Raw genomic sequence first — 27,356 nt, forward strand, 5'->3', positions numbered from 1 at the left:
TGTCAAGAACCTTGCCCTCATCCAGGCAAAGGTGGCGAGACACAGTGATGATGACACCATAGACCTTGTTGATCTCTGCACCAGACAGGATGCTCTTGCCAGCATACTTGGGGTCCAACTCGTACGCTGCGGTGTGTATGGGCTTCAGGCAGAAGTCTTCATGCTTTTTGATGTATTTCAGAACTGCAGTTTCCTCTGCTTGGAGCAACAGTGAAGTGGGCAGGGTAGTATGGATTTCTTCTCTTAGATCTGCAAACAGAGTCTGAACATCAGACAGGATGGCATTGTCTCCCTCAATCTGTGCAATGGCTACTGCTACAGGTTTCAGGAGTTTCAGGCTGCTTACCACTCTTTCCCAAAATACATCATCCAGGAGGATCCTCTTGATGGGGCTGTTGTCCATATTGGCAGACTGTGATATGGCCATTTCTTGGAGAGACTCCTTCCCCTCCAGGTGACTGTCAAACATGATGATAACACAACCCCAACGGGTGTTGCTGGGCAGCTTCAATGTGGTGCTCTTATTCTTCTCACTTTGCTTGGTGAGGTAGATTGCTGCTATAACTTGATGACCCTTCACATACCTAACCATTTCCTTGGCTTTCTTGTCGAGTGTAACCATTGTTTTCAGTGCCATGATGTCCTTGAGGAGCAGATTCAATGCATGAGCAGCACAGCCAATGGGTGGGATGTGAGGGTAGGACTCCTCCACTTTAGACCAAGCAGCCTTCATGTTCGCAGCATGGTCTGTCACCAGTGCAAATCCCTTCTGTGGTCCAAGGTCATTGATGACTGCCTTCAGCTCATCTGCAATGTAGAGACCGGTGTGTCTGTTGTCCCTTGTGTCTGTGCTCTTGTAGAATACTGGTTGAGATGTAGTTAATTATTCCTTGCCCAGGAACATTTGACCACTCATCAGAGATGATTGCAATACAGTCTGCTTTCTCTATGATTTGCTTGACCTTCACTTGAAGGTGAGTATGCTGGTCAAAGAACATTCAGAAATTTCTTCCAATACACATTGCCTGTGAGCAGAGGTGAAGCAGTTGCATACACAGCTCAAGCAAGACATTCATCAGCATTTATCTGACTATGTTCCTCCATTGAGTCAAAAAAACTTCTGATTCCAGGAGGACCATGAGCTGTTGCTATCGATAAGATGTATGATTCATCATTTTCACCTCGAATACAAGTAGAGGGACCTTTGTCAGAGGTTGCTTGTTGTGAGCGCTGAGGGAACTTGATGCACTTAGCCAGATGATTCTGCATCATTGCCAAATCATATGTGAAGAATGCAACAGAGTATTATCAAATGTACACAGCTTTTCCTTTTCATTAGCTGCAGTGAAATGTCTCCACACACCAGACAGTGCCCATGGCATTTTCCTGTGAAGATTAGGAAAACATTTTTGGGGAAAAACCCCCAAATACAATTCCATGTACAGATAAATAGTTAAGCAGTTAGATCAAACAACTCCTTTGTAAGATACATGTTTTAAAATGAAACATGTATGGAAACAGGTGAATGAACACCCCTCAGTTAGCAGGTTCAAGCAAGCTAAAACCCACATGGTAGCAAAAACTAACTAGCAGAAATTGTTAACAAGTTAGAAATGATTTTAAAACACCTTGCTGTAGGCTACTATTTACTAGTTAACAAAAAATTATGTCATATAAAATATCCACCCCACCCAGTACTGTAATCAAAACTTACCAGAAAGCATATAGTCCTGGTCTCAGACAGTGTAGTAGTGTGGGCTCAATAGCATCTCTTGTGCAAGATCTTGATAATCAGCTGTACATGCTATAGAAGAGTGCACTGCACAGGTGATGGTAGAATGCGCTGTGCATTGAGGGTTGCAATTCCATTGAATTGGGGATAGTTTAACCAAAATATGCCACTAGAATTGTTGTAGATGTTCAGTTGTAGAACTGTTTATCTGTTTTTAATATTAGATTTAAAAATATTTATTTTAAACATAATTGGTAAAAAGACGCATGTCACAAAAATGAAATTAAGCAATATACCCCATTACTTCTTACTAGTAATAGTTTAGAAACATTAGGAAGGAACAACAAGAAAAAAGCAATTGCCTGGTAAAAAAATCTACCTGCCACCAAAAAGTTCATTTCCCACCCTGGTAGTGTCTAATAACTTGGTAATTCTGCAGCAGGATGAGGCTGAGGTAGTATCTAGTGATAGTGTCTAGGGCACAGGAGGTTGGTGGCACCTTATTTGGGGAGGACAGGCTCATAGTAAAGGCTGGAATGGAATAAATGGAATCAAACTCATCATTTGATACCCTTCCAGTCACTTCATTCCAGTCACTATTATGAGCCTTCCTCCCCTCAGCAGCCTCCTGTGGTCTAGGGGTAGTGTGTAGGGTTTAGGATACTAACCTGGTAGTTCTGCAGCAGGATGAGGCTGAGGTAGAACTCGGAGAAGGCCAGCTGCAGGTCCTTGATGTTGCGGTGTTTGCAGCGCTCCTGCTGGGACAGGTGGAACACGGCTTTGCGGCGGCGACGGAGGCCTTGCATGCTGCTTTCCCTCTGGGCGTCCAGCGACGACTGCAGCTCATTTTGGAGAGTGGCGAAACGACGCTGGGCCTCGGCTAGCTTTTCTGGAGAGGGGGAGAAAATAGGGGGAGAGAAGAGCCAGAGAGAGGAGGAAGGGTCATGGGAAGGAGAGAGATGGAGATTGAGTAAGTTGGTTTCTGGCAGGGAGATTATCTCCCTAAGGGTTTAAATGTTTGTCTTCTGAACAGATGGGCCTTTAGTGGCCTAGGCCAGTAGTGGACAGTGGAGGAGCGTGTAACTTTTTGCTAATCACGCAATGTGAATGTGCTGTAGTTTTTTTGTACAATCATAGAAACGGCTAGCTAACTAGAGAGACACACGGTGGTGTGGTTATATGAGGTGCAGGATGACATAAATGAACAACATAAAATGACAACACATTGTTGTACACAATTGTACAGTTACCTGAGTAGAATGTGTTGATTTTGGCCAGCTCCTTCTCGCACGCCTGAAAGAACTTCTCCTCAAACTTGGCATAGTATCTCTTGACTGTGTCCTCGTCTGTGACTGGAAAGAACGAGGTGTTATTCATCTTATCTCTTACAGAAAAGCTGACGAATTTTCAAGGGGTTTGCAAATGTCTTTGAGAGCTTGCTATTTTTGCCACTTGTGATATCCCATTCATTTCACATTTGATGTATTTCAACACAAGCACCCACGGTTCTACCATCTAGTCAACTAAATCAGCAAGCCCTTGTTTAGTGGGATTCCATCAAACATGTTTAAAACGACTGGATCCCTAAGACTGTGTTGAGAGAGGCCGTCTTAAAAGAAGTGGTTAGTTATTTTGGAGACTCAGCTTTGAGCAAGGCTTCTGTACATACATGACACAGTTATTATTTAACCTCTCTTGGCTTATTCAGCACATTCAGGTGGCACAACATTGTGTAGAAAATCTATAATGAACAATGTGTCCAGCCCAGCACCAAAACACTGGATTCAACTAATCAGTCTTGTGGATTAGTTGAATTGGGTGTTTAAAAAGAGTGACGCATGTGAGACCAAACCCTGCACACATTGCAGTTCACTAGGAACGCCTAAAATAATTGAGAAAGTGCATTATGTGCCTTGATACACTGCTACCTCACTCCTGTAATACCCCAAAGGGCCACCAGGAGGAGCCACGGCAGAGGGCAGGAGCCCGCAGGTTGGTTCCCGGTAATTCCCAATGTAACAGAAGTAGGTTAACTTACTGTAGGGCTATGGGTAGTCCAGACAGGCACCTCTGACTCAGTGTCTGACGACTATCTGTGAGTCAGAACAGCCAGACTCTGTAGTCAGGAAAAAACTGGGTGGGTGTCTGGGATAATTCAAGGAGTCACTTTCATTACCCCTTACAAGCTCATGTTTTATCTGGAGCATTTGAGTAAGGATAAAACAAAAGGACTGGAGTTGTGGAGAATGCTGACCCATGTATGGTGCATTCGGAAAGTATTCAGACCCCTTGACTTTTTCCACATTTTGTTACGTTACAGCTTTATTCTAAAATTGATAAAATAGTTTGTTTTACCTAATCAATCTACACACAATATCCCATAATGACAAAGTAAAAACCGACTTTTAGACAATTTGCCAATGTATTAAAAAAAAATTGTTGTTGAAATATCACATTTACATAAGTATACACCTTTGCCAGTGATTACAGCCTCGAGTCTTCTTGGGTATGACACTACAAGCTTGCCACACCTGTATTTGGGGAGTTTCTCCCACTCTTCTCCGCAGATCCTTTCAAGCTCTGTCAGGTTGGATGGGGAGTGTCGCTGCACAGCTATTTTCAGATCTCTCCAGAGATGTTCGATCGGGTTCAAGTCCAGGCTCTGGCTGGGCCACTCAAGGACATTCAGAGAATAGTACAGCAGCCACTCCTGCGTTGTCTTGGCTGTGTGCTTAGGGTCATTGTCATGTTGGAAGGTGAACCTTTGCCCCAATCTGAGGTACTGAGAGCTCTGTAGCAAGTTTTCATCAAGGATATCTTTGTACTTTGCTCTGTTCATCTTTGCCTCGATCCTGACTATTCTCCCAGTCCCTGCCATTAAAAAATATATCCACAGCATGATGTTGCCACCACCGTGCTTCACTGTAGAGATGGTGCCAGGTTTCTTCCAGATGTGACGCTTGGCATTTAGACCAAAGAGTTCAATCTTGGTTTCATCAGACCAGAGAATCTTGTTTCTCATGGTCAGAGACCTTTAGGTGTCCTTTGGCAAACTCCAAGCGGGCTGGTCATGTGCCTTTTACTGGGGAGTGGCTTCCGTCTGGCCACTCTACCATAAAGGCCTGATTGGTGGAGTGCTGCAGAGATGGGAAAACTTTCCAGAAGGACAACCATCTCCACAGAGGAACTGTCAGAGTGACTATCGGGTTCTTGGTCACCTCCCCGACCAAGGCCCTTCTCCCCTGACTGCTCAGTTTGGCCGAGCGCCCAGCTCTAGGAAGAGTCTTGGTTCCAAACTTCTTCCATTTAAGAATGATGGAGGCTGTGTTCTTGGGGACCTTCAATGCTACAGAAATGTTTTAGTATACTTCCCTAGATCTGTGACTCGACACAATCCTGTCTCTGAGCTCTACGGACAATTCCTTCGACCTTATTGTTTGGTTTTTATATAGACAGGTGTGTGCCTTTCCAAATGTCCAATCAATTGAAGTTACCACAGGTGGACTCCAATCAAGTTATAGAAACATTTCAAAGATGAACATTGGAAACAAGATGCACCTGAGCTCAATTTCAAGTCCCATAGCAAAGGGTCTGAATACTTATGCAAATAAGGTCTGTTTTGCATTTTTTATACATTTGCTAAAAAGAGCCTGGACTTGAACCCGATCGAACATCTCTGGAGAGACCTGAAAATAGCTGTGCAGCGATGCATGTGTGCCAAGCTTGTAGTGTCATACCCAAGAAGACTTGAGGCTGTAATCCCTGCCAAAGTGCTTCAACAAAGTACTGAGTGAAAGGTCTGAATACTTATGTAAATGTGATATTTCAGTTGTATATTTTTTTATAAATTTGCCTAAATTTCTACAAACCGGTTTTTGCTTTGTCATTATGGGTATTGTGTAGATTGGTAAAGAAAACAATGAATTTAATCCATTTTGGAATAAGGCTGTAACTTCACAAAATGTGGAAAAAGTCAAGGGGTCTGAATACTTCGGAATACTCCGAATGCACTGTATTAAAGGAATATTTATTTCATTAGTCCACTGTTAGTCCATACGGTCACACATTTTTGTTGCATGTCAGCAAATCAAATTTTCAAGATATAGGACTTTCAAAAAGCAAATTGTAACTTGCCATATCACGAAAGTGTTCTTCTGATAACTCCAGATGTATTCCGGTATCAGTTTCTAAACTACTGCACGTAATCCCATGTAGGACCAAAGATGCTGAACTGAACTTGAAATGTGATAGGCTGGGAGAGGCTGTGATAGGTTGGGAGGATCTGGGCATACTGGCCTCTTTATATGGGTCTATGACTGGGACCAAATCCACAGAATCTCATAATAGGCAAGAGGACAAGGATTCATCATCCTAATAGCCCTGCATCAGATGAGAAACTCTAGATTCATAACAAAAACTGCCCATCCTGTTTTCTGCAGAATGAGCCAATCATGAATACATTACACATGCGAGCACTCGTGTTCAGACATTTGCAGCAAAAGTTAATCACTGGTCTGCAAAGTTTTGGGACCAGAAATGCTATCTGGAGTCACGCGGTGAGCGAGTGAGAAAGAGAGGCCATCGTTAGAGCCTGAAACCACTGGATGAGGAAGAGAGAATGGGTAGAATGATGGATGGGTGCAGATGAATATTAATAGCCAAAAAATACCACTCAGAACGCTCCTTCTGGAACGGTACGCCTGAACAGGATGTTAAGTCTGTGTTAGTGCCGTTGGTAAGTCTCCAAATATCCCTTTACTGGCCTTTCAGACTGTTTTGCACAGTGTCTTTCCCTCAGTGAAAAGGTCAGAGAAATGTAATAGGTCTGAATGTAAACATTTTCACAGACTCCATAAAGGATTTTGACAAAGTGTTTTTCCCTGACTGTTCTCCAAGCTTTGGTGAAGTCTTTAGTCCATTGGGCTTGATTGAAATCCGAAGAGAGACAAAACAAGTTCAAAGTAGGAAGAAATGATACTTCACATTGATGGATAATGCCATGATTGTATCATTTTTATTCACATAAATGTATGTGTTATGACTCCAGTTTTAATATACAGTGACACATGCTGACAAAATGTGAGTGGGGACTCTCCAAACGAGTTGTTGTGAGTCTGCAGATTAAATACAGCTCATTTGATTAAAATAGATGCTATTTTATAGCAGACAGAGTGATCCTGACACAGGCTGAATCATGGACAAAATTATTACTGTTTTCCTCAAAATGTTCCTTTAGCAACTGGACATGGGGGCAGATGACATTGTCACAATACCAACAATCTTAATAGGCTATAGGCCGTCCCTTCTATACCTACTCAATAAAACACTTATCCGGTGTGATGTTGTTTATCAAGTTGAACTCCGGATTTGATCAAGGTTGTCAACTGCCCCAGGGAATGGCAACAGCACTAGTAATGCATCCCAGCTGTTAGTGTAGTACTGGTTTGACTGAGTCAATCCCTATATAAAACTAGTTTAGGTAACTCTATATAGCTGTATAGAACTGGGTCACTGGGGCCGACTGGGCCCTGAGGAGAGCTGACTAGATTAGAGAGATACCCTGTAACCAATCTATGCACAGCTGGATGACACACTGACAAATCACAGAGGGGAAACATTGGTCTATTTTTTGATGTTTCAGTTTCCAGATGTTTCCAGCAAAAGATTAGCCTCATGACAATTTCAGTATTTCAACATTTGCCTATCAGGCTAGAGTTGAAGAAAGCAATTTTGCGCCATTTCTTTGCACACAGAGTGGTTTATAAAAACATTAAAACAGTTTCGACAGAGTGGGCAGACTATGATGATGGTGCCAGTGAAGTCAGACTTGTGAGAATGCTGGTAAGGTAAGTGACATCATGGCGTCCGTGTGAAAATGAACGGGTGAAACCGACCTCACAGGTCCGCAAACATCAGCCGTTTGGGAGGACCATCATTAACTTTTCAATTACATTCAATTTGGCCTAAAATGGCCCTGTGATTATCATCAGTCTGCCATGGCAAATAACAGGTATGGACCAACCATTGAGGAAGTCGACTAAACCATTATAACATTTCTGCAACTACCTCCCCCGAAAAAGCAACGTTTGAAATATTTTCTATCCTCTTGTGGCTTTGAGTCAGTGACTCTTATCGCGCACGCACACACGCAGAGCTACGTTATGGCACAAAAACAGAGATAATCAACACACCCCTACACATACATATTTATAAACCACAGCCATTCAATTCAGTAATTAACCACACATGGGTAGGCCACATCCTCGCTCCCGTTCTCGCTGACTCTGAGACACACACATACACACACATACACACAGAGACCACACCAATCAATAGAAAAAGTGCATGACTTCAGATATGAAGTTATTGTTTAAGCCACAGAGATCATATTAAATTACTAGAGGGGCTATGTCATAAACTCTCAAAAATCACAGAATGGGGTGAAAATGGCAGACTTATTGGTATTGAATTAGAGGTCGACCAATTAAATCGGAATGGCCGATTAATTAGGGCCGATTTCAAGTTTTTGGACACCGATGGCCAATTACATTGACTACCTGTTATGCGAGGGCAGCAAGGAGCCAAGGTAAGGTGCTAGCTAGCATTAAACGTATCTTATAAAAAACAATCAATCTTAACATAATCACTAGTTAAACTAGTAATATCATCAACCATGTGTAGTTATCTAGCTTGTCCTGCGTTGCATGTAGTCGATGCGGTGCCTGTGAAATGTATTATTGAATCATAGCCTACTTTGCCAAACGGGTGATTTAACAAGCGCATTCGCAAAAAAAAAAGCACCGTCGTTACACCAATGTGTACCTAACCATAAAGACAGCCAAACGGGGGATGATTTAACAAAAGTGCATTTGTGACAAAAGCACAATCGTTGCACGAATGTACCTAACCATAAACATCAATGACTTTCTTAAAATCAATACACAGAAGTATATATTTTTTAAACCTGCATATTTAGATAAAAGAAATCCAGGTTAGCAGGCAATATTAAACTAGGGAAATTGTGTCACTTCTCTTGCATTCATTGCCCGCAGAGTCAGGGTACATGCAACAGTTTGGGCCGCCTGGCTTGCTTTGAACTAATTTGCCAGAATTTTACGTAATTATGACATAACATTGAAGGTTGTGCAATGTAACAGGAATATTTAGACTTATGGATGCCACCCATTAGATTAAATACGGATCGGTTCCGTATTTCACTTAAAGAATAAACATTTTGTTTTCGAAATGATAGTTTCCGGATTTGACCATATTAACATGAATCTCCAATATTCACAGGTAAGAAGTTTTAGGTTGTAGTTATTATAGGACTATTTCTCTCTATACCATTTGTATTTCATATACCTTTGACAAGTGGATGTTCTTATAGGCACTATAGTATTGCCAGTGTAACAGTACAGCTTCCGTCCCTCTCCTCACCCCAACCTGGGCTCGAACCAGGGACACATCGACAACAGCCACCCACGAAGCATCATTACCCATCTCTCCACAAAAGCCCTTGCAGAGCATGGGGAACAACTACTTCAAGGTCTCCGAGCGAGTGACGTCACCGATTGAAACGCTATTAGCGCGCACCCTGCTAACTAGCTAGCCGTTTCACATCGGTTACACCAGCCTAATCTCGGGAGTTGATAGGCTTGAAGTCATAAACAGCTCAATGCTTGAAGCACAGCGAAGAGCTGTTGGCAAACGCACGAAAGTGCTGTTTGAATGAATGCTTACGAGCCTGCTACTGCCTACCACCGCTTAGTCAGACTGCTCTATCAAATCATAGACTTAATTATAACATAATAACACAAAGAAATACGAGCCTTATGTTAAAAGGAACCAACAGCTTTCATATGTTCTCATGTTCTGAGCAAGGAACTTAAACGTTAGCTTTTTTACATGGCACATATTGCACTTTTACTTTCTTCTCCAAAACTTTGTTTTTGCATTATTTAAACCAAATTGAACATGTTTCATTATTTATTTGAGGCTAAATTGATTTTATTGATGTATTATATTAAGTTAAAATAAAAGTGTTCATTCAGTATTGTTGTAATTGTCATTTATTACAAATAGATAAATACATGTAAAAATCGGCCGATTAATCGGTATCGGCATATGCTGGTCCTCCAATAAATCGGTATCGGTGTTGGAAAAAAATCATAATCAGTCAACCTCTATATTAAATCATCAACATGTATTGATCACATTTGTATTAATGCTGCAGATATTTGCTTTAAAGCAGTATCCAAAGTTCCAAAGGCTGGGACTAATACACTGCAGAAATGTATTAGTAGAATAATAGTAGAGAGAATGATTTATTTCAGCTTATATTCTTTCATCACATTCCCAGTGGATCAGAAGTTTACATACACTCAATTAGTATTTGGTAGCATTGCCTTTATATTGTTTAACTTGGGTCAAACATTTTGGGTAGCCTTCCACAAGCTTCCCACAATAAATTGGGTGAATTTTGACCCATTCCTCCTGACAGAGCTGGTGTAACTGAGTCAGGTTTGTAGGCCTCATTGCTCGCACACGCTTTTTCAGTTCTGCCCACACATTTTCTATGGGATTGAGGTCAGGGCTTGTGATGGCTACTCCAATACCTTGACTTTGTTGTCCTTAAGCCATTTTGCCACAACCTTGGAAGTATGCTTGGGGTCATTGTCCATTTGGAAGACCCATTTGAGACCAAGCTTTAAGATCTTGAGATGTTGCTTCAATATATCTACATACTTTTCCATCCTCATGATGCCATCTATTTTGTGAAGTGCACCAGTCTCTCCTGCAGCAAAGCACCCCCACAACATGATGCTGCCATTATGGCCAAACAGTTCTATTTTTGTTTCATCATACCGGAGGACATTTCTCCAAAAAGTACAATCTTTGTCCCCATGTGCAGTTGCAAACCATATGCTGGTTTTTTTATGGCGGTTTTGGAGCAGTGGCTTCTTCTTTGCTGAGCAGCCTTTCAGGTTATGTCGATATAGGACTTGTTTTACTGTGGATATAGATACTTTTGTACCTGTTTCCTCCAGCATCTTCACAAGGTCCTTTGCTGTTCTGGGATTGCTTTGCACTTTTCGCACCAATGTACGTTCATTCACACGTCTCCTTCCTGAGCGGTATGACGGCTGCGTGGTCCCATGGTGTTTATACTTGCGTACTATTGTTTGTACAGATGAACGTGGTACCTTCAGCTCCCAAGGATGAACCAGACTTTGAGGTCTACAATTATTTTTCTGAGGTCTTGGCTGATTTCTTTTGATTTTCCCATGACGTCAGGCAAAGAGGCACTGAGTTTGAAGGTAGGCCTTGAAATACATCCACAGGTACACCTCCAATTGACTCAAATGATGTCAATAGCCTATCAGAAGCTTCTAAAGCCATGACATCATTTTCTGGAATTTTTCAAGCTGTTTAAAATGCACAGGCAACTTACTGTATGTAAACTTCTGACCCACTGGAATTGTGATACAGTGAATTAAGTGAAATAATCTCTGTAAACAATTGTTGGAAAAATGACTTGTCATGCACAAAGTAGATGTCCTAACCGACTTGCCAAAATCATAGTTTGTTAACAAGAAATTTGTGGAGTGGTTGAAAAACGAGTTTTAAATTACTCCAACCTAAGTGTATGTAAACTTCCGACTTCAACTGTATTTGCTGGTCTGTGGTGTGTAATGAGGAGCAACCAGACGCTGCACTTAAACATTTAGGAAACTACTTATTCCAGTTACTAATAAGCACACACTCATTAAGAAAATGACTGTAAAAACTGTTAAATCCAATTGGATTGATGACGAATTGAAAAATTGTATAGTTAAGATGGATGAGGTAAAAGGTATGGCAATTAAGTCTGGCAGCCCAACTGATTGGCAAACATACTGCAAATTAAGAAATCATGTGACTAAACTAAATAAAAAGAAACGACACTATGAATGAAAGATAAATTATATAAAGAATGATAGTAAAAAGCTTTGGGGCACCGTAAATTAATTTTGGGGGAAAAAAGCCAACCCTGCATTTATTGAATTAGATGGCTCATTAATCACAAAGCCCACTGATATTGCAAACTACTTTGACTTTTTCATTGGCAAGATAAGCAAACTTAGGGATGACATGCCAGCAACAAACACTAACACTACACATCCAAGTATATCGGACAAATTATGAAAGACAAGAATTTTACTTTTGAATTCCGTAAAGTCAGTGTGGAAGAGGTGAAACGATGTGACATGCAAAATAGCATTGTATCTGGTCAAACGCATTTTTTCCCAGGAGTTTACTAAGGGTTGGTAACAGGCTGATTTGGTTGGCTATTTGAGCCAGTAAAGGGGGCTTTACTATTCTTGGGTAGTGGAATGACTTTAGCTTCCCTCCAGGCCTGAGGGAACACCCTCTATAGTGTGCTTATTGAAGATATTGAAGATATTGCCACTTCTATTTGCCACATTGTTTGCACATCGTTCCACCTGGCGACCGTGTCTGCGTTGTAGGCACATGCCTCAAATAAATCTGAGCTGAAACATCAGGCTATTCCATTAAAACAACTAGAGCCTATGCAGACATTGTAATCAAAACTCTAATATTAATTGGCACATTTCAAACTGTCCTTTTGTGAGGGGCAGCAGGAAACTAGTACTGTACGATGGCATGTGGTAGGGTCGATAAACCAGAATTGGAGGATCCTCCATTTAAATCTCCGGTTTGGTAACATTTTGACAATGGGCAGAGAGTTGTGTAGAAAAAAATTAACAGTATGTCGCCACTCAACGAGAATAGCATACGCAGCTGCCAACACCTAAAATATGTGGACACATTTACGCCGACATCACTCCAGTATACAGGAGCAAGATGGAAACACAAATAAACAAACACACCATCGTTTACCTTCTACATTCAAGCAGCCCTTGGCAGCTGATTCTGACTGGCCAAAGAAATTACAAGAGCGATAGGTAGGCTATTTTGTTTATCTTTTTTGACAGTCTTTGGTTTATAGCTGTGGATATGCGCCCTTTTTCGGTAGTTGAGAATAGGGAGTTTCAGACCCCCCTGAAAGTGCTTGAGCCATGTTACGAACTTCCCAATTGCACCCATTTTAGCAAACATGTAGTACACACTTTATATAAGCAAACCAAAGCTAAAGTTTTCAAAGAATTGGCCAAAATTCTTGCTTGAGAAATCACACTTTGTTAAGAAGCTTTTTTTTGTTTCTGTTTGACCATTTTAATTGAAAACAGTCACAGTAAGTTACATAATTGTTACCCAGAAAGTAAATGAAATTGAGATAAAAAAACAGCTGCATCGGACCTTTAAACAGTGAAAGCCCATCACATTACCCCTGAGTGGGAGATGTAGAGCTACAGACATGCCTGCGTTATGAGAGTCACAAGTACGCATCTGGCACTGAAGGAGGCAGCGGCATGGTGCGTTCCTAACCAAATAGGAAGTGGGAATTTACCACGACTCTGAAAAATCCACTTGAACAGCCCTCAAACTGGTAATTACTAGTGGGAAACTCGTCTATCATCCTGAGCATCCACTTCTCCCACATGGTGTCCTCTGACGTCACCTACTTAGGAAATGGCCTCTATAACAACATTTTTGGCAGTTAAATGCAACAACAAAACATTACTTAGAAAAAGAAATCTATTAACACTGTAAATGTGTTTACAAGCATGATAGCTGTATTTTAATGTTATGGTTGACAGCTTTTTGGCCATTAGCCAATCGGCATTTCTTAACTGGTATTTATGACTTCACAACTGGTAAATTCCATGGCATTTTAATTTTGGCTCTGTACCAAAACCGAACCGTGACCCAAAAACTGCAATAGGCACCGAACAGTGGGTTTGGTGAACCATTAAAACCCTACATTCTTTTTTAAATGAAATGTATCTATGGTGTATTAAAGCAACTTAAACAAGGATAATTGCAGGTAGGCCTACTGAACAAAGAGCTAAGGCTATTAACAAAAAACAAACGCTTGGTTGGGAGTACGTGTTTCACTGTGTGCTGACTGCGGCGTTCTCTTGGTTATATAACACTGCTTGGTTACAACGTTGTTATATTAAAACACACTGGGAGCACAACAGTGTCCGGAGATTGTTTTACTGATACACTGATGAGTTGACTTCTAACATTGGCAACACTCCAGGCCTAGTGTCCAATGTCCAGCCATAGCAACAGCACACACAGACCCAAAGGTAGGCTAGATATGTTTATTGCCAATCCTATCAATGATAGTGCTGGTTGAACTATGACCTCAGATGACCACAGGAATCTGTGTTTGTTGTTGCTCAGAAGAAATGGCCTCTGAGGCATGGAATTTTCTACAAAGTATACTAAAACTAGATGTACTAGTGACCCTCATTGAGTTTAAAACTCTGGTACAAAACTCTGTTCAGGAGTAGAGTAAATGTTTCCTGAATGCTGCATTGTATTGTTGTGCTGATTGAATTAATAAAATGTTGTATTGATTGCTGCTGCCATCTTAGGCAGGTCTCCCTTCTCAATGGGATTTTTATGATTAAATCAAAAATAAACCCAGAGGGATATTATTAGAGCCCGACCGATAAATCGGTAGACCGATATTAAAATCGTCATTATTAAAAGGTAATGATTGCCTGAAGAGAGCGCTCTACGAGCTGCTCATTTAACATCATTCAGCTTGTAAATCACCACGTGAGAGTCAGAGTGAGCATGGTGGTTTGACATTGAGTAGCTTGCCAGGGACAGCGTATTTGGATAAGTAAATCAAAAGTACACTTCATCCTTCAATCAAAAGTCCTCATCACATGCTCATTTGGTTAACGTTCACTGGCTAACCAGCAATGTATTTAGCCTAGCTAGCTAGCTAGCAAGCAATCTGTGCTATTTATTCATGAACACAGGACTGACGACAGTCAACACTGACTCATCCTTCACACAAAAGAACACTGTTACTGTCTGGGCTTATTGTGTTAGTGGGATTTTTTTAGTTAGTTGGAGCAGATCTAGAATTCAGTCTGTCTGCTTAATTCATGATGAGAGAAGATTGTTAGCCAGCTAGTTCAATTAGTCATGTGTGACTAAAACCAGTGCGGCAAGCATCTTCCTGCATTAATGTTTCAGTCATCAGCACAAGCCATTTGCAGTTGAAATATATAGCAGACACGTTTTGTACTGAATAACAGTGTACGAAAACATTTTCGGAATGAATGTGTGGACCCCAGGAAGAGTAGATGCTGCTTTTGCAGCAGCTAATTGGGATCCTAATAAAATGAAATACAAAAAAATTAAATAACAGCTAGAATGTGCTTGTCATAATACACAATACATTACGCAACAACAAGCCAAAGACAGAGAAAAGAAGAGCTAGGAATCCCATTGGGCAATGAATGGAGGAACATATAACACCTCACACAGCAGACAGTCGGCCAATTGCATTCAGGTTGTCATGCTGCCTCACGCGGTTGCTAATCATCATGCAGCCCCTTCTCAAAGTCAGGGTATGCGTCGAGAAACCTGCCTATTTTCCTCTAAAGTATGTAATGTCACAATTTCAAAGCTAAACGATATTACAGATAACAAGTTAAATGTAATGTTGTACTTCTTGTTGGTGAAATTCATGCTAATGTTGAGTTTTGAGCTAGTGCCTAATTGACCCCTGCACTCCTTGAAGGACAGCCCTTCTTGCCCCGGGAATCGCCCAGAATGCACAGCAGTCCATTGACGACGCATGGAAAACATACACAACCTGCCGTTGATACAATTCCAATGGAGTTTCCCCATCTCCTTAAAAGTATCTCTGAACAAGCTCTCATTGCAGGTTGCCAAAGTGTTTCCTTACATGACCTTTGACTGTTGTAAAGCACCGTAGTGAATGCTAAAGTGGTGACATTATGAACTGCATGTTACATGATTTCACTGCATAGTTTGTGATCTTGTGAACAGTGCAGATTCAGATTTAATATCAGATTAACGTTGAGACAAAGCTCAATTCATTCAGCCCTTCTTGTTTATTAGTGTACTTGTGGTGCTTCCGCACAAACACTTCTGCCTTCTTATCCACAGCCATAGACAGACATCTTTAAGTTGTAACTAAGAAGGTAAACTGAACAAGTGTTAAACTGACTTTGTATTTATAGAGGATATACAGTGCCTTTGTAAAGTATTCAGCCCCTTGACTTTTTCAACTTTGTTACGTTGCAGCCTTATTCTAAAATGGCTTTTTAATTTTATTTTATCTACACACAATATCCCATAATAACAAATCAAAAACAGTTTTAGATTTTTTTTGTGCAAATGTATTAAAAATAAAAACAGAAATACCTTATTTTCATAAGTATTCTTGCCTCACATCATTATTTGGAAACGGTATATTGATGATATTTTTGTTCTATGGAGGGGTGATGCAAAACAGCTCCAGGCGTTCCATGCTTTTCTTAACTACTGTTCTGAGCATCTGAGATTCACTATGCATTCTTGATCTTCTGATCTTGTGTGAAGATAATGTTCTATACACTGATTTTTACAGGAAGCCTACTGATCGTAACAGTTTGTTGAGGGCTGATAGTTGTCACCCACTTCCCTTGAAAATAGTTTGCCCTACAGCCAATTCTGTCGAATTGGCTTTTTAAAAAATTAAAAAACTAAATGTTCTTAAATAATGTAAATTTTTATATTTAGTTACGAAATCATAATTTAGAGTATCTGTTAATCCTTTGGAGCACAATTTGTGAAAAAAAAGGTCTGTTTTTCATTCTACCTGTTAAAAAACATGTATCGGCAGATATATCGTTAGCTCCCTAAAATCAGTATCGGACTCAAAAATCCCATATCAGTCAGGCTCATATCTATCTATCTATCGCACACACACATAATATTTGAACCGTTTCAAGTACTTTGAGCGTTTGCTTTCGCCTGCCTGGAGTGCCAGGTAGGTGACTAACGTATTTGAAATGTTTTAAAATTGTATTTGAACCCAGGTCTGATACAGAGACATACACAGGTTTAGTAAACCCATTCTCTTTTGAGAGAAGCTACCCTGTACAATCCTCCACCTACATGTCTGCTTGAGATCCTTCCAACTTTGCCTAGCCTAACGCCTATGTCTAACTTCAGGCTCATCTGAGGGTTGCTACCCTAATGAGCATAGCTACACTATACAATCCTCCACCTATATATGTCTATACTGCAGTTCCCACCAGTGGTTCAGAGTAGCCTCTGTTGCTAGTCAAACGTAACAAGTTGGATTAAGTCTCCAAGCACACAATGCCATGCAGAAACACCACAGGGAACTCTTAAAAGGGACACGAGGTGTTTCACTGAGAATCCCGCTGTAGAAACAGATCAGCCTTCCAATGAAACTGAAAGCGGCTATGACGTAGCCAGCGACACTAGAAAAAGGCATGAGCAATGCATTGTCATTCTCCTCGCTGTTAGACCAAAGACTGATAGCCAGAAGCTTCATTTAGAGGGAGGGGTACTTGATGAGATGTGATTATTGTGCACGTCGCTTTCTCTCCCAGGCTCAACACTCTTTTCCTCCTCTCGCTCTTTCTCAGTTTTTTTCACTTGCTCATCTCTCCTAGAGGACTGACTTTGTTCTTGCATTGATTTCTGCAGAATTAGTTTGATACTGAAAGGCTAAGGGTTAGCTACAGTGGGGCAAAAAAGTATTTAGTCAGCCACCAATTGTGCAAGTTCTCCCACTTAAAAAGATGAGAGGCCTGTAATTTTCTTCATAGGTACACTTCAACTATGACAGACAAAATGAGAAGAAAACAAAACCAGAAAATCACATTGTAGGATTTTTAATTAATTTCTTTGCAAATTATGGTGGAAAATAAGTATTTGGTCACCTACAAACAAGCAAGATGTCTGGCTCTCACAGACCTGTAACTTCTTCTTTAAGAGGCTCCTCTGCCCTCCACTCGTTACCTGTATTAATGGCACCTGTTTGAACTTGTTATCAGTATAAAAGACACCTGTCCACAACCTCAAACAGTCACACTCCAAACTCCACTATGGGCAAGACCAAAGAGCTGTCAAAGGACACCAGAAACAAAATTGTAGACCTGCACCAGGCTGGGAAGACTGAATCTGCAATAGGTAAGCAGCTTGTTTTGAAGAAATCAACTGTGGGAGCAATTATTAGGAAATGGAAGACATACAAGACCACTGATAATCTCCCTCGAACTGGGGCTCCACGCAAGATCTCACCCCGTGGGGTCAAAATGATCACAAGAACGGTGAGCAAAAATCCCAGAACCACACGGGGGGACCTAGTGAATGACCTGCAGAGAAGTGGGACCTAAGTAACAAAGCCTACCATCAGTAACACACTACGCAGCCAGGGACTCAAATCCTGCAGTGCCAGACGTGTCCCCCTGCTTAAGCCAGTACATGTCCAGGCCCGTCTTAAGTTTGTTAGAGAGCATTTGGATGATCCAGAAGAAGTTTGGGAGAATGTCATATGGTCAGATGAAACCAAAATATAACTTTTTTGGTAAAAACTCAACTTGTCGTGTTTGGAGGACAAAGAATGCTGAGTTGCATCCAAAGAACACCATACCTACTGTGAAGCATGGGGGTGGAAACATCATGCTTTGGGGCTGTTTTTCTGCAAAGGGACCAGGATGACTGATCCGTGTAAAGGAAAGAATGAATGGGGCCATGTATCGTGAGATTTTGAGTGAAAACCTCCTTCCATCAGCAAGGGCATTGAAGATGAAACGTGGCTGGGTCTTTCAGCATGACAATGATCCCAAACACACCGCCTGGGCAACGAAGGAGTGGCTTCGTAAGAAGCATTTCAAGGTCCTGGAGTGGCCTAGCCAGTCTCCAGATCTCAACCCTATAGAAAATCTTTGGAGGGAGTTGAAAGTCCATGTTGCCCAGCAACAGCCCCAAAACATCACTGCTCTAGAGGAGATCTGCATGGAGGAATGGGCCAAAATACCAGCAACAGTGTGTGAAAACCTTGTGAAGACTTACAGAAAACGTTTGACCTCTGTCATTGCCACAAAGGGTATATAACAAAGTATTGAGATAAACTTTTGTTATTGACCAAATACTTATTTTCCACCATAATTTGCAAATAAATTAATTTTAAAAATCCTACAATGTGATTTTCTGGATTTTCTTTCCCTTCTCATTTTGTCCGTGATAGTTGAAGTGTACCTATGATGAAAATTACAGGCCTCTCATCTTTTTAAGTGGGAGAACTTGCACAATTGGTGGCTGACTAAATACTTTTTGCCCCACTGTAATAGTAGAATTGGGAAGATGTGGGGGGTGGGGGGGGGAGGGTGACAGGCCCTAATAGTGTGCAGAATGCACGAACATATACACACACACACACACACACACACACACACACATCTTATTTTACCTTCGATAGAGGGAGCCTGGTCCTGGGCAGAATACAGCATATCCTTGAAAGCCTGCAGAACAGAGAGAGAAAAACAAGAGAAAGGGGTAAAAAATAAAGTCACTGACCTAACTAATGGGATGACACATTTATAAAATGAACTGCAGACATTGTGTTGTGTTCAACGTAACATCACTTGTGTTTCGACACTAGGACTCCTTCAATAATGCAGCAATACACCAAGTAAGCCAACAGCTCAATGTGGTAGAGCAGCACATGATGTAATGTAGTGTATGAGTCAGCAGCTGCCACTGCTTAAAAGGGATATAACTTCCAGTATTTGCTCTAATCTAGCGCTAATGTTAGCTAGGCCTGGGTTTAAGGTGAGGGGTTGGGTAACATGCTAGCTAAGTAGTAAGTAGTTGCAAAGTTACTAATTAGCTAAAATGCTAAAGTTCTCCATGATGTGATTCGAACATTCAACATTTGGGTTGCTGGAACTTTATACGCTAGGGATGGGAATTGCCAGAGACCTCAGGATATGATATTATCACGATACTTAGGTGCTGATACGACATGTATTGCAATTCTCACGATTCTATATGCATTGCGAAGCGATACTGCGATTTCATAGTGATTCGATGTTCCAAACATATATTCGTCACCATGCCTGCTGCTGAGAGACAAGAGGGAAAGGTACAGGTACAGACAGCTAGCACAAACATAATATCAAATCAAAATCAAATCAAATTTTATTTGTCACATACACATGGTTAGCAGATGTTTAATGCGAGTGTAGCGAAATGCTTGTGCTTCTAGTTCCGACAATGCAGTAATAACCAACAAGTAATCTAACTAACAATTCCAAAACTACTACCTTATAGACACAAGTGTAAGGGGATAAAGAATATGTACATAAAGATATATGAGTGAGTGATGGTACAGAGCGGCATAGGCAAGATACAGTAGATGGTATTGAGTGCAGTATATACATATGAGATGAGTATGTAAACAAAGTGGCATAGTTAAAGTGGGTAGTGATACATGTATTACATAAAGATGCAGTAGATGATATAGAGTACAGTATATACATATGAGATGAATAATGTAGGGTATGTAAACATTATATTAGGTAGCATTGTTTAAAGTGGCTAGTGATATATTTTATATAATTTCCCATCAATTCCCATTATTAAAGGGGCTGGAGTTGAGTCAGTGTGTTGGCAGCAGCCACTCAATGTTAGTGGTGGCTGTTTAATATTCCAATAGTCAAAAATAATATTAATATACAGTATATTGTCAAAAATAGTATCCTGACATGTAACTATTGATTTCACTCATTAGTACTATACATGGCTTCTTGCATTTCTTAATAGACAAGCTAAAAAGCCAGGCCAAATCAGTGAGTTCAGCCCCTCTTTAACATGGGCACCCAGATTATTGTACCACCGACTAGCTAAAACAGCCAGGGAATTTCTGCCCAGGAGCAAGCAGGCGGCCAGGCAGACGTTTCATAGTAAACCCTTTCCAACCTATAAGGGAAGCTACACTGTACAATACTCTTTCAGCATGTTGGTATACAGACAGACAGAAGGCCAGAGGAAGCAGCAGAAAGTTGAGGGATAAAACAGGTCATGATATTCAGGGGTGTAAATATAACAATAGATATAACAATAGAGAAGAAGAAGGGTGAAAAGGGGTAAGTGTTCCATCCTGGCTGTCCTTGAGAGAATGCCAAGAGTGTGCAAAGCTGCCATCATGGCAAAGGGTGGCTACTTTAAAGAATACAAAATATATTTTGATTTGTTTAACACCTTTTTGGTTACTACATGATGACAAATTACCATGAATTCTGCTCAAATGTATTAGTTTAGGAAATCTGTTGCCAAGCATTCCCACAATGTGATCATCTCAATGTAATCAAGGAATGAAATTATTTTTATTTTCAAATACAACACATTGGGATTAGTTGTGGTTAATTTGCACTGCACAAATTATAATAATTATTTTCCAGCCCCCCGACCATCCAGCCTCTGCTGAAATTAGTTGCCTACCCTTGCTATACAGTCGCTCTCTGTGCCCTAGAGTAGAGAACAAGAAGTCACTTATTATTGTGGAAAAGCAAGCAAGTCTGAGGACAATGAAAGTCCTCAGTGCCAATAGAGCTGCATGGTCAAGGTCACTCATGCTCTGATGAATGAGTGGATTCAGTAGATTTACAAACAAGAGCAACGAATGAAGAGAAATTAACAAATGATTGGGAAAGAAGTCTAGTGTCCTGGAAGATAACACATTGGTAATAGGGATGCATGATATATCGGTGAGAATATCAGAATCGGACAATATTAGCCAAAAATGACGACATTGACAACGGCCCGATGTCTAGTTTAACGCAGATGTCGAAAACCGATGTCAAAGCTGAAGTGTATACCTATATAACGTAGGTCGGTGACGTAATGACGCCACGAAAAATACAGCGCTACATGTGCAACACAGCATTCCTAACCTGGCCCACAATGTCTGCTGTGTGGATCTATTTTGACGTTTCAAAGGAAGATAACAGAATGGCCATATGCAACGTTTGTACTGCTATTATTTCCCGAGGGGAGAAAGTGAAATCTTTCAATACCACAAACCTAATTACTCATTTGAACGTGCATCACCCCCAGATGTTCAGCGACTACTTGGAACAAAAGCAGAAAAGAAACTAAGCGCACACTTCCAACAACTAAACAAGTTCAAGTCGAGCAGTCATTTGAAAGAGTAAGAACATTTTAGCGAGACAACTCAAAGGCGAAATCCATTAAAGCCAAGATAATGGAATTCATTGCCCTTGACAATCAACCATTCTCTGTTGTGGATGATGTTGGATTTCGCCGACTGGTCAAGCACCTCGAGCCCCAGTACACACTACCAAGTAGGCACTATTTTTCAGATGTTGTGCTACCGGAGTTACACAGTATTGTTGAAATGCACATCCACGAGTTACTTGCTATGGGCGTCACTGCTATTAGCTTCACGACTGACATTTGGACTAGCGACGTGAGCCCCACGAACATGCGGAGTCTGACAGCACAGTGGGTCGACAAGGATTTCGTATTGAGGAAAGCAATATTGCATGCTCAAGAATGTGCTGGTTCTCATACCGCTTCTGCAATTTCAATGGCATTTGTGAAAATGTTTGAAACTTGGAAAATTCCAAAGAACAAAGTACATGCTGTGCTACGTGATAATGCACGTAACATGACAAAGGCTTTGGAAGAATGCGGAGTCGCCAGTTTGCCATGCATGGCACACACGCTTGAACTGGCTGTGAACAAAGATGTTTTGGCCCAACGCAGCATATCTGAGACAGTGGCAACAGGTAAGAAGATAGTGGGTTATGTTAAACACTCACAGCTAGCATACAGCCACCTGCAAGCAATACAAGCAGCTTGGAGTGAAAACAGAAAGGCTTAAGCAAGACGTTTCCACCAGATGGAACAGTACTTTTTACACGATGGAGAGCCTGCTGGAACAAAAATGAGTGCTTGGCGTGTATGCAGCTGACTATGAGTTACCTGCAACAATCAGTACAAACCAGTGGACTCTCATTGAAAACATGAACACACTCCTAGCTCCATTTGAACAACTGACTCGAGAAATAAGCTCATCAACTGAGTCTGCAGCAGACGTGATACTCTCTGCTCAACAAAACGTCCGACACAGACCATGGGGTCAAAACTTGCAAAAGTACTCTACTAGACGCTGTGAACAAGTGATTCGGTGGCATTCTCTCTGAGCCTCTTTACTGTGTCGCCACCATGCTTGATGCTAGGAACAAGACCCGCTACTTCGATGCAGACAAGAAGCAGGGTTTATGTGAAATGTTACACAGACAGCTGGACAAGATGGAAACGGACACAGTGACACTGCTCACCAAAGAGGACCCACGACAGAAGAGGCCACAGACAGGCAGGGCTGAAACTTCACTGCTTGACATGTATGAGGAAATCCAGGTTGAGAATGAAACGACTGGCCAAATTAACAAAACAGCACAGCAAGTAATTGAAAATAGGTTTTGATTATGTTTTACTGGTAATGGGGACATACGCAAATGCCAACAAAATAACTTTTTGGTCAGTGGGTGTGAGAGTGACACTTACACTTACATCGGCCAACATTTGCCAATGTTGATCTATGACTAATGAACGTTTGGAATGCAAGAATAATAGAGGACCCCCCTTCCCATTATTTGCAGAAGCTACTATTCCCCTCCACTTGGATACTGGAGAAGTAACAGGCACTGTTTCCCCATCCTAGCTAAAGCTGTGCACAAGTATCTTGGTGCTCCCTGTACTAGTGTAGCCAGTGAGCACCTTTTCAGTGCAGCTTCACACATTGTAGACAAAAAAAGACACAGACTCTCGTGACAAAGCCAAGCTGGTCCTCTTTGTGAAGAAAAGCCTCCAAATGTTAAAGTTGTAAATGGGCAGTCATATTTTAACCCAGACATCTACAGTCACTGGAAAAATGTTTACTAAGCCCAATGGCTTTTCTGTTGTTCATTCATGGCTGGTATAGGTCAAGATTTTTTATTTTATTTAAAACAAAGTAGTTTGTTTTTTTATTTCCTAAATGAAAGATGTGTTGTAAAATGCTCTCATTTTACTAGTCAAGTCAGTTGAGCACATTTTAAAAGTTGCTTGGCATGCTTGTGTTGTGTGTGTATTATCTTACAGCGGGAATCCCAAATCAATCATTACCGATCAATCGGTAATGATTGCTGGCCGTTTATCAGGGTTCCATACTTACTGTATCCTTGTCCAACACCATAAACCCCCACTGTTCCCAACAAAGATGTAGGTAGATCAATTCTCACATGCTTGTTTCCTTCTCTCATCACGTGACACCATGGAACAACAGCTTCAACATCAGGTTACAATAACAAGCTGGTTTACTGGTTCTTCAGTTCTCCAGCCCAAAACATGCCCCTAGAGTGTCCAAATAAATGTTACTCCTAGGCAAAGGCCTAGGGTCAGCTTTCACTGCCTTAATCCAAGCCTTTGGGGGCTATTAGAAATACTGTTCCTAGAGTCTAGACAAGAGACTGGGGGTAAAGTCTAGCCAACCTATCTATCTATCTATGAGGGGAAAATTACCTACACTAGAAATGTTTGCCCAAAAGGCCCCTAGCATCTATCCCCTTGGAACTTGTCTATATAGAATCTCATAAATAGTGAGAGAGTGAGAACCAACAGACAAGGGGCCAGTCTATGGTCCTCCATTTTACAGCCCTGCTACATTAGATCTATCGGAGCACGGCATTGCCATCAGTCATTTAGGGAATGATTCCTTTGAAATCAATGAAAGCTGCTATGTTGCCCGCATTGTGTCACATCCAATGGCAGCTTCAAAGTGCAAGAATTGCTGAGGTTCAATTCTCTATGCCTAACGCACACATTCATTCTATCTTGTGAATGGAAATAAATGAGAAAATAGTTGATTTTGGTTGGTTTCTGGTGTAGCAGGAAGAACTTCACATTGACACAATACTGATAGCAATGTGTGTAGTGCGGGCCCTCAGTGTCCGGTCTGGAATGTCAAGTCACGAGCTCTGCTGGTGGGCTACTGTGTAGAAACCTAGCGGTGCCAAAATCCCATTGTCTTCACTCGAAAGCCTATGTAAAATAGAATTTTTTTTCTGTATGGTGTTTTGAGCTCTAAAATCGGATGAGGCTTGCGCCCTCATGCATGCTCTTTGTGCATAACTCAGGCTGGATGAAAATGACTACATCAACCATGATCCTTTGCTAGTTACGGCCACTTTCAATATGATCCTTAGCAATTTTTTGGTGCCATTCAGCCTCAAATCATTAATATGGCGCGCTTCAAATTCAAATATTTCCAGCTTCATGTGCCATCGGGACATTTCCATAGGAATATGTGGATGACGTCAGCGCTACTATCTTCTGGTTTTAATGTCTATGGTGTAGCGTAGCTGGCTTGTTAGCTAAGGTCTTCTGTGAGGCGCTGGTTGCGTTCCAGCCCATCTTTACACCGTTGGACTGTGCATATCATAAGACTGCTATATCATTAATGTGGTTCTTGAGATGTTAAAACACTACTCCAGGCATTGTGAGAATTTGCACAGTGCGACGGGCTGGAACGCAACCAGTATCTTACTCTTCCCTGGAGCTGAGCCAGTCAAGCAGCCAGCCAGTAAGAGAAGACACTGATATGATCGTGGGACTGTCACTGTGAGAGCAAGCTAATATAAATGGGACAATCCTCTGTTTAAATGCTCCAGTAGTTTAATTAGAAGCGTTTTTTGTTTTTAACCACAGAGAAGGCCTGACAAAGACCCTTTGCGGTCAAATCTTTGCTAGTAAGTAAAACCACGGGAGAATTTAGCCCTTAGGTTAAACCGTGAGCAGGTGTTTGATTTTAATTTTAAATCAACCCTTTTTTGCACTACTTTCGAACTAGCAGCAGTGTTTCCCTAGCCTAGCTCTGTTTTAAATGGTGAATGTGAGGAACAGGTAGTGTTTTTACGGAGCAGAAAACCGTTTGTGGCAGAGATCGTAGGAATGATAACAGCAACAGAGACAGGAATGGCATGGTGTGGTGTGCTTACAAAGATCACCAACTGTCATGCAATACTCAGCACAGAGCCTACACAGCAGGGTGCTACTAGTGTAGCCAAAGCCTTGTTTCCCCACACTACCCACTGTGTATGTTTGTGTGTGTGTATGGTGTTTGTACTTGACAGAAAGGGCAACTTCCCATGCTTGAGCCTGTGTGAGTGTACACTAAGTTCATCAGCGGGTTCTAAAGCGTAAGTTTCCTAAACAAAGCAGACCACTACAGGCAAACGATTATCCCTTCAGCCCCCCTCCCTCCTCTACCGTTGTACTCCTGTTGGCCCTTCACAGGTCTGTGGTATCTTGCTAGGGGTGTTACACATTTAGGGCCGTAATACAGGCCAAACTACAACACAAGGCCAGACAAAATCAAGGCAGTGTGGACTGTGGAGATATGGTGTCTGTTAGGCTACACTAGTAGCCTACGAGACAGAGTCTGGTTAGAATGAACGTTGAGTGACTTCTCTGACCACAACTGGCTACACATTCTCTGCCTCCAATCTCACTGCAGTCAACTGCCAAATAGGCTAATAAGCTAAAAGAAAACTGCCATATACACACATTATATATATAAGTATTTGAGTGTCATGTCACGCATATATAATAGGATTAAATATATGACGCACAAGCCAAGATGAAGGAGTAGGTGGTTATTAGGCTATTAACTACTGGTGAGTTAGCCACTGCACGTCTCCAATCTGAGCTCAGAAAACAGTAAGCCATAATCAGGGTCATATTCATCAGGCACCGAACTGAAAAAAAAACTTACTGAAACAGGAAGGGACTACCAGAATGTATCCAATAAGAAACACTTTACAGAAGCAAACTGTTTTGCCATAATGAATATGACCCAGAAAAATCGTCTCCACAAGAGTAAAAGATACAAAAATAACAGAGGTCACTTAGACAGGCAGTGGTAATTATTCTCAACAAGAACCGTAACCACAGACACACAGACATGAATAAAGGCAGACATGAACATGGTACACAAACACACATGTACATGCACCGCATGAATTCAGACAAGAATAAACAGTACAATGACAGACATAAAATGTCTGCTGCCTGCAAATGAATACAATAAGCCTCAGCCTGTTTCCCTGATGAATCTAATTTAGGCAGTACAGTGCTCTGCGCATACAGAATGTTGAGTGCAGAGTCCAGCTATCCTCTTGAACTGAGAGAGAGAGAGAGAGAGCAGTGACCAAATACAACACCTTTACAAGGAATTAGAATATATTCTCAGAGCGGCACATGCATGCATTCACACACATGCATATATGTGTATGGGCGGACACATTCAAACACATACAGATAAACGCACACACACCTAGGCAGAATCTCACAAACAAGTTGTCATGAACAGGCTTAGGTTGATGTTCTCACAAACAGTTTGAAAACCACTACATGAAGAGACTACACTTCCGAAAACCACTACATGAAGAGACTACACTTCCGAAAACCACTACATGAAGAGACTACACTTTCGAAAACCACTACATGAAGAGACTACACTTCCGAAAACCACTACATGAAGAGACTACACTTCCGAAAACCAATACACGAGTGATACTTCGTCCCAATGTGTTGTGCAACTCTAGCCAACTGGCAGGAGTCTGGAAAGACAAATTGT

General features: G+C 41.3%; 1 protein-coding gene across 1 annotated transcript in view; it reads right to left on the reverse strand.

Moving 5' to 3' along the window:
* Positions 1-27,356, reverse strand: part of LOC112227025 (xenotropic and polytropic retrovirus receptor 1 homolog) — a 43,407-nt gene that overhangs the window by 14,170 nt on the left and 1,881 nt on the right. Inside the window, exons 2-4 of the mRNA XM_042307682.1 lie at positions 19,122-19,173; positions 2,983-3,084; positions 2,401-2,621 (exon numbers count right to left, since the gene is read on the reverse strand). Coding sequence (XP_042163616.1) covers positions 2,401-2,621; positions 2,983-3,084; positions 19,122-19,173 — 375 coding nt within the window. The remainder of the gene's footprint in view (positions 1-2,400; positions 2,622-2,982; positions 3,085-19,121; positions 19,174-27,356) is intronic.

This window comes from Oncorhynchus tshawytscha, linkage group LG28 (assembly GCF_018296145.1).
Source record: "Oncorhynchus tshawytscha isolate Ot180627B linkage group LG28, Otsh_v2.0, whole genome shotgun sequence".
Classification (NCBI taxonomy): Eukaryota; Metazoa; Chordata; class Actinopteri; order Salmoniformes; family Salmonidae; genus Oncorhynchus; species Oncorhynchus tshawytscha.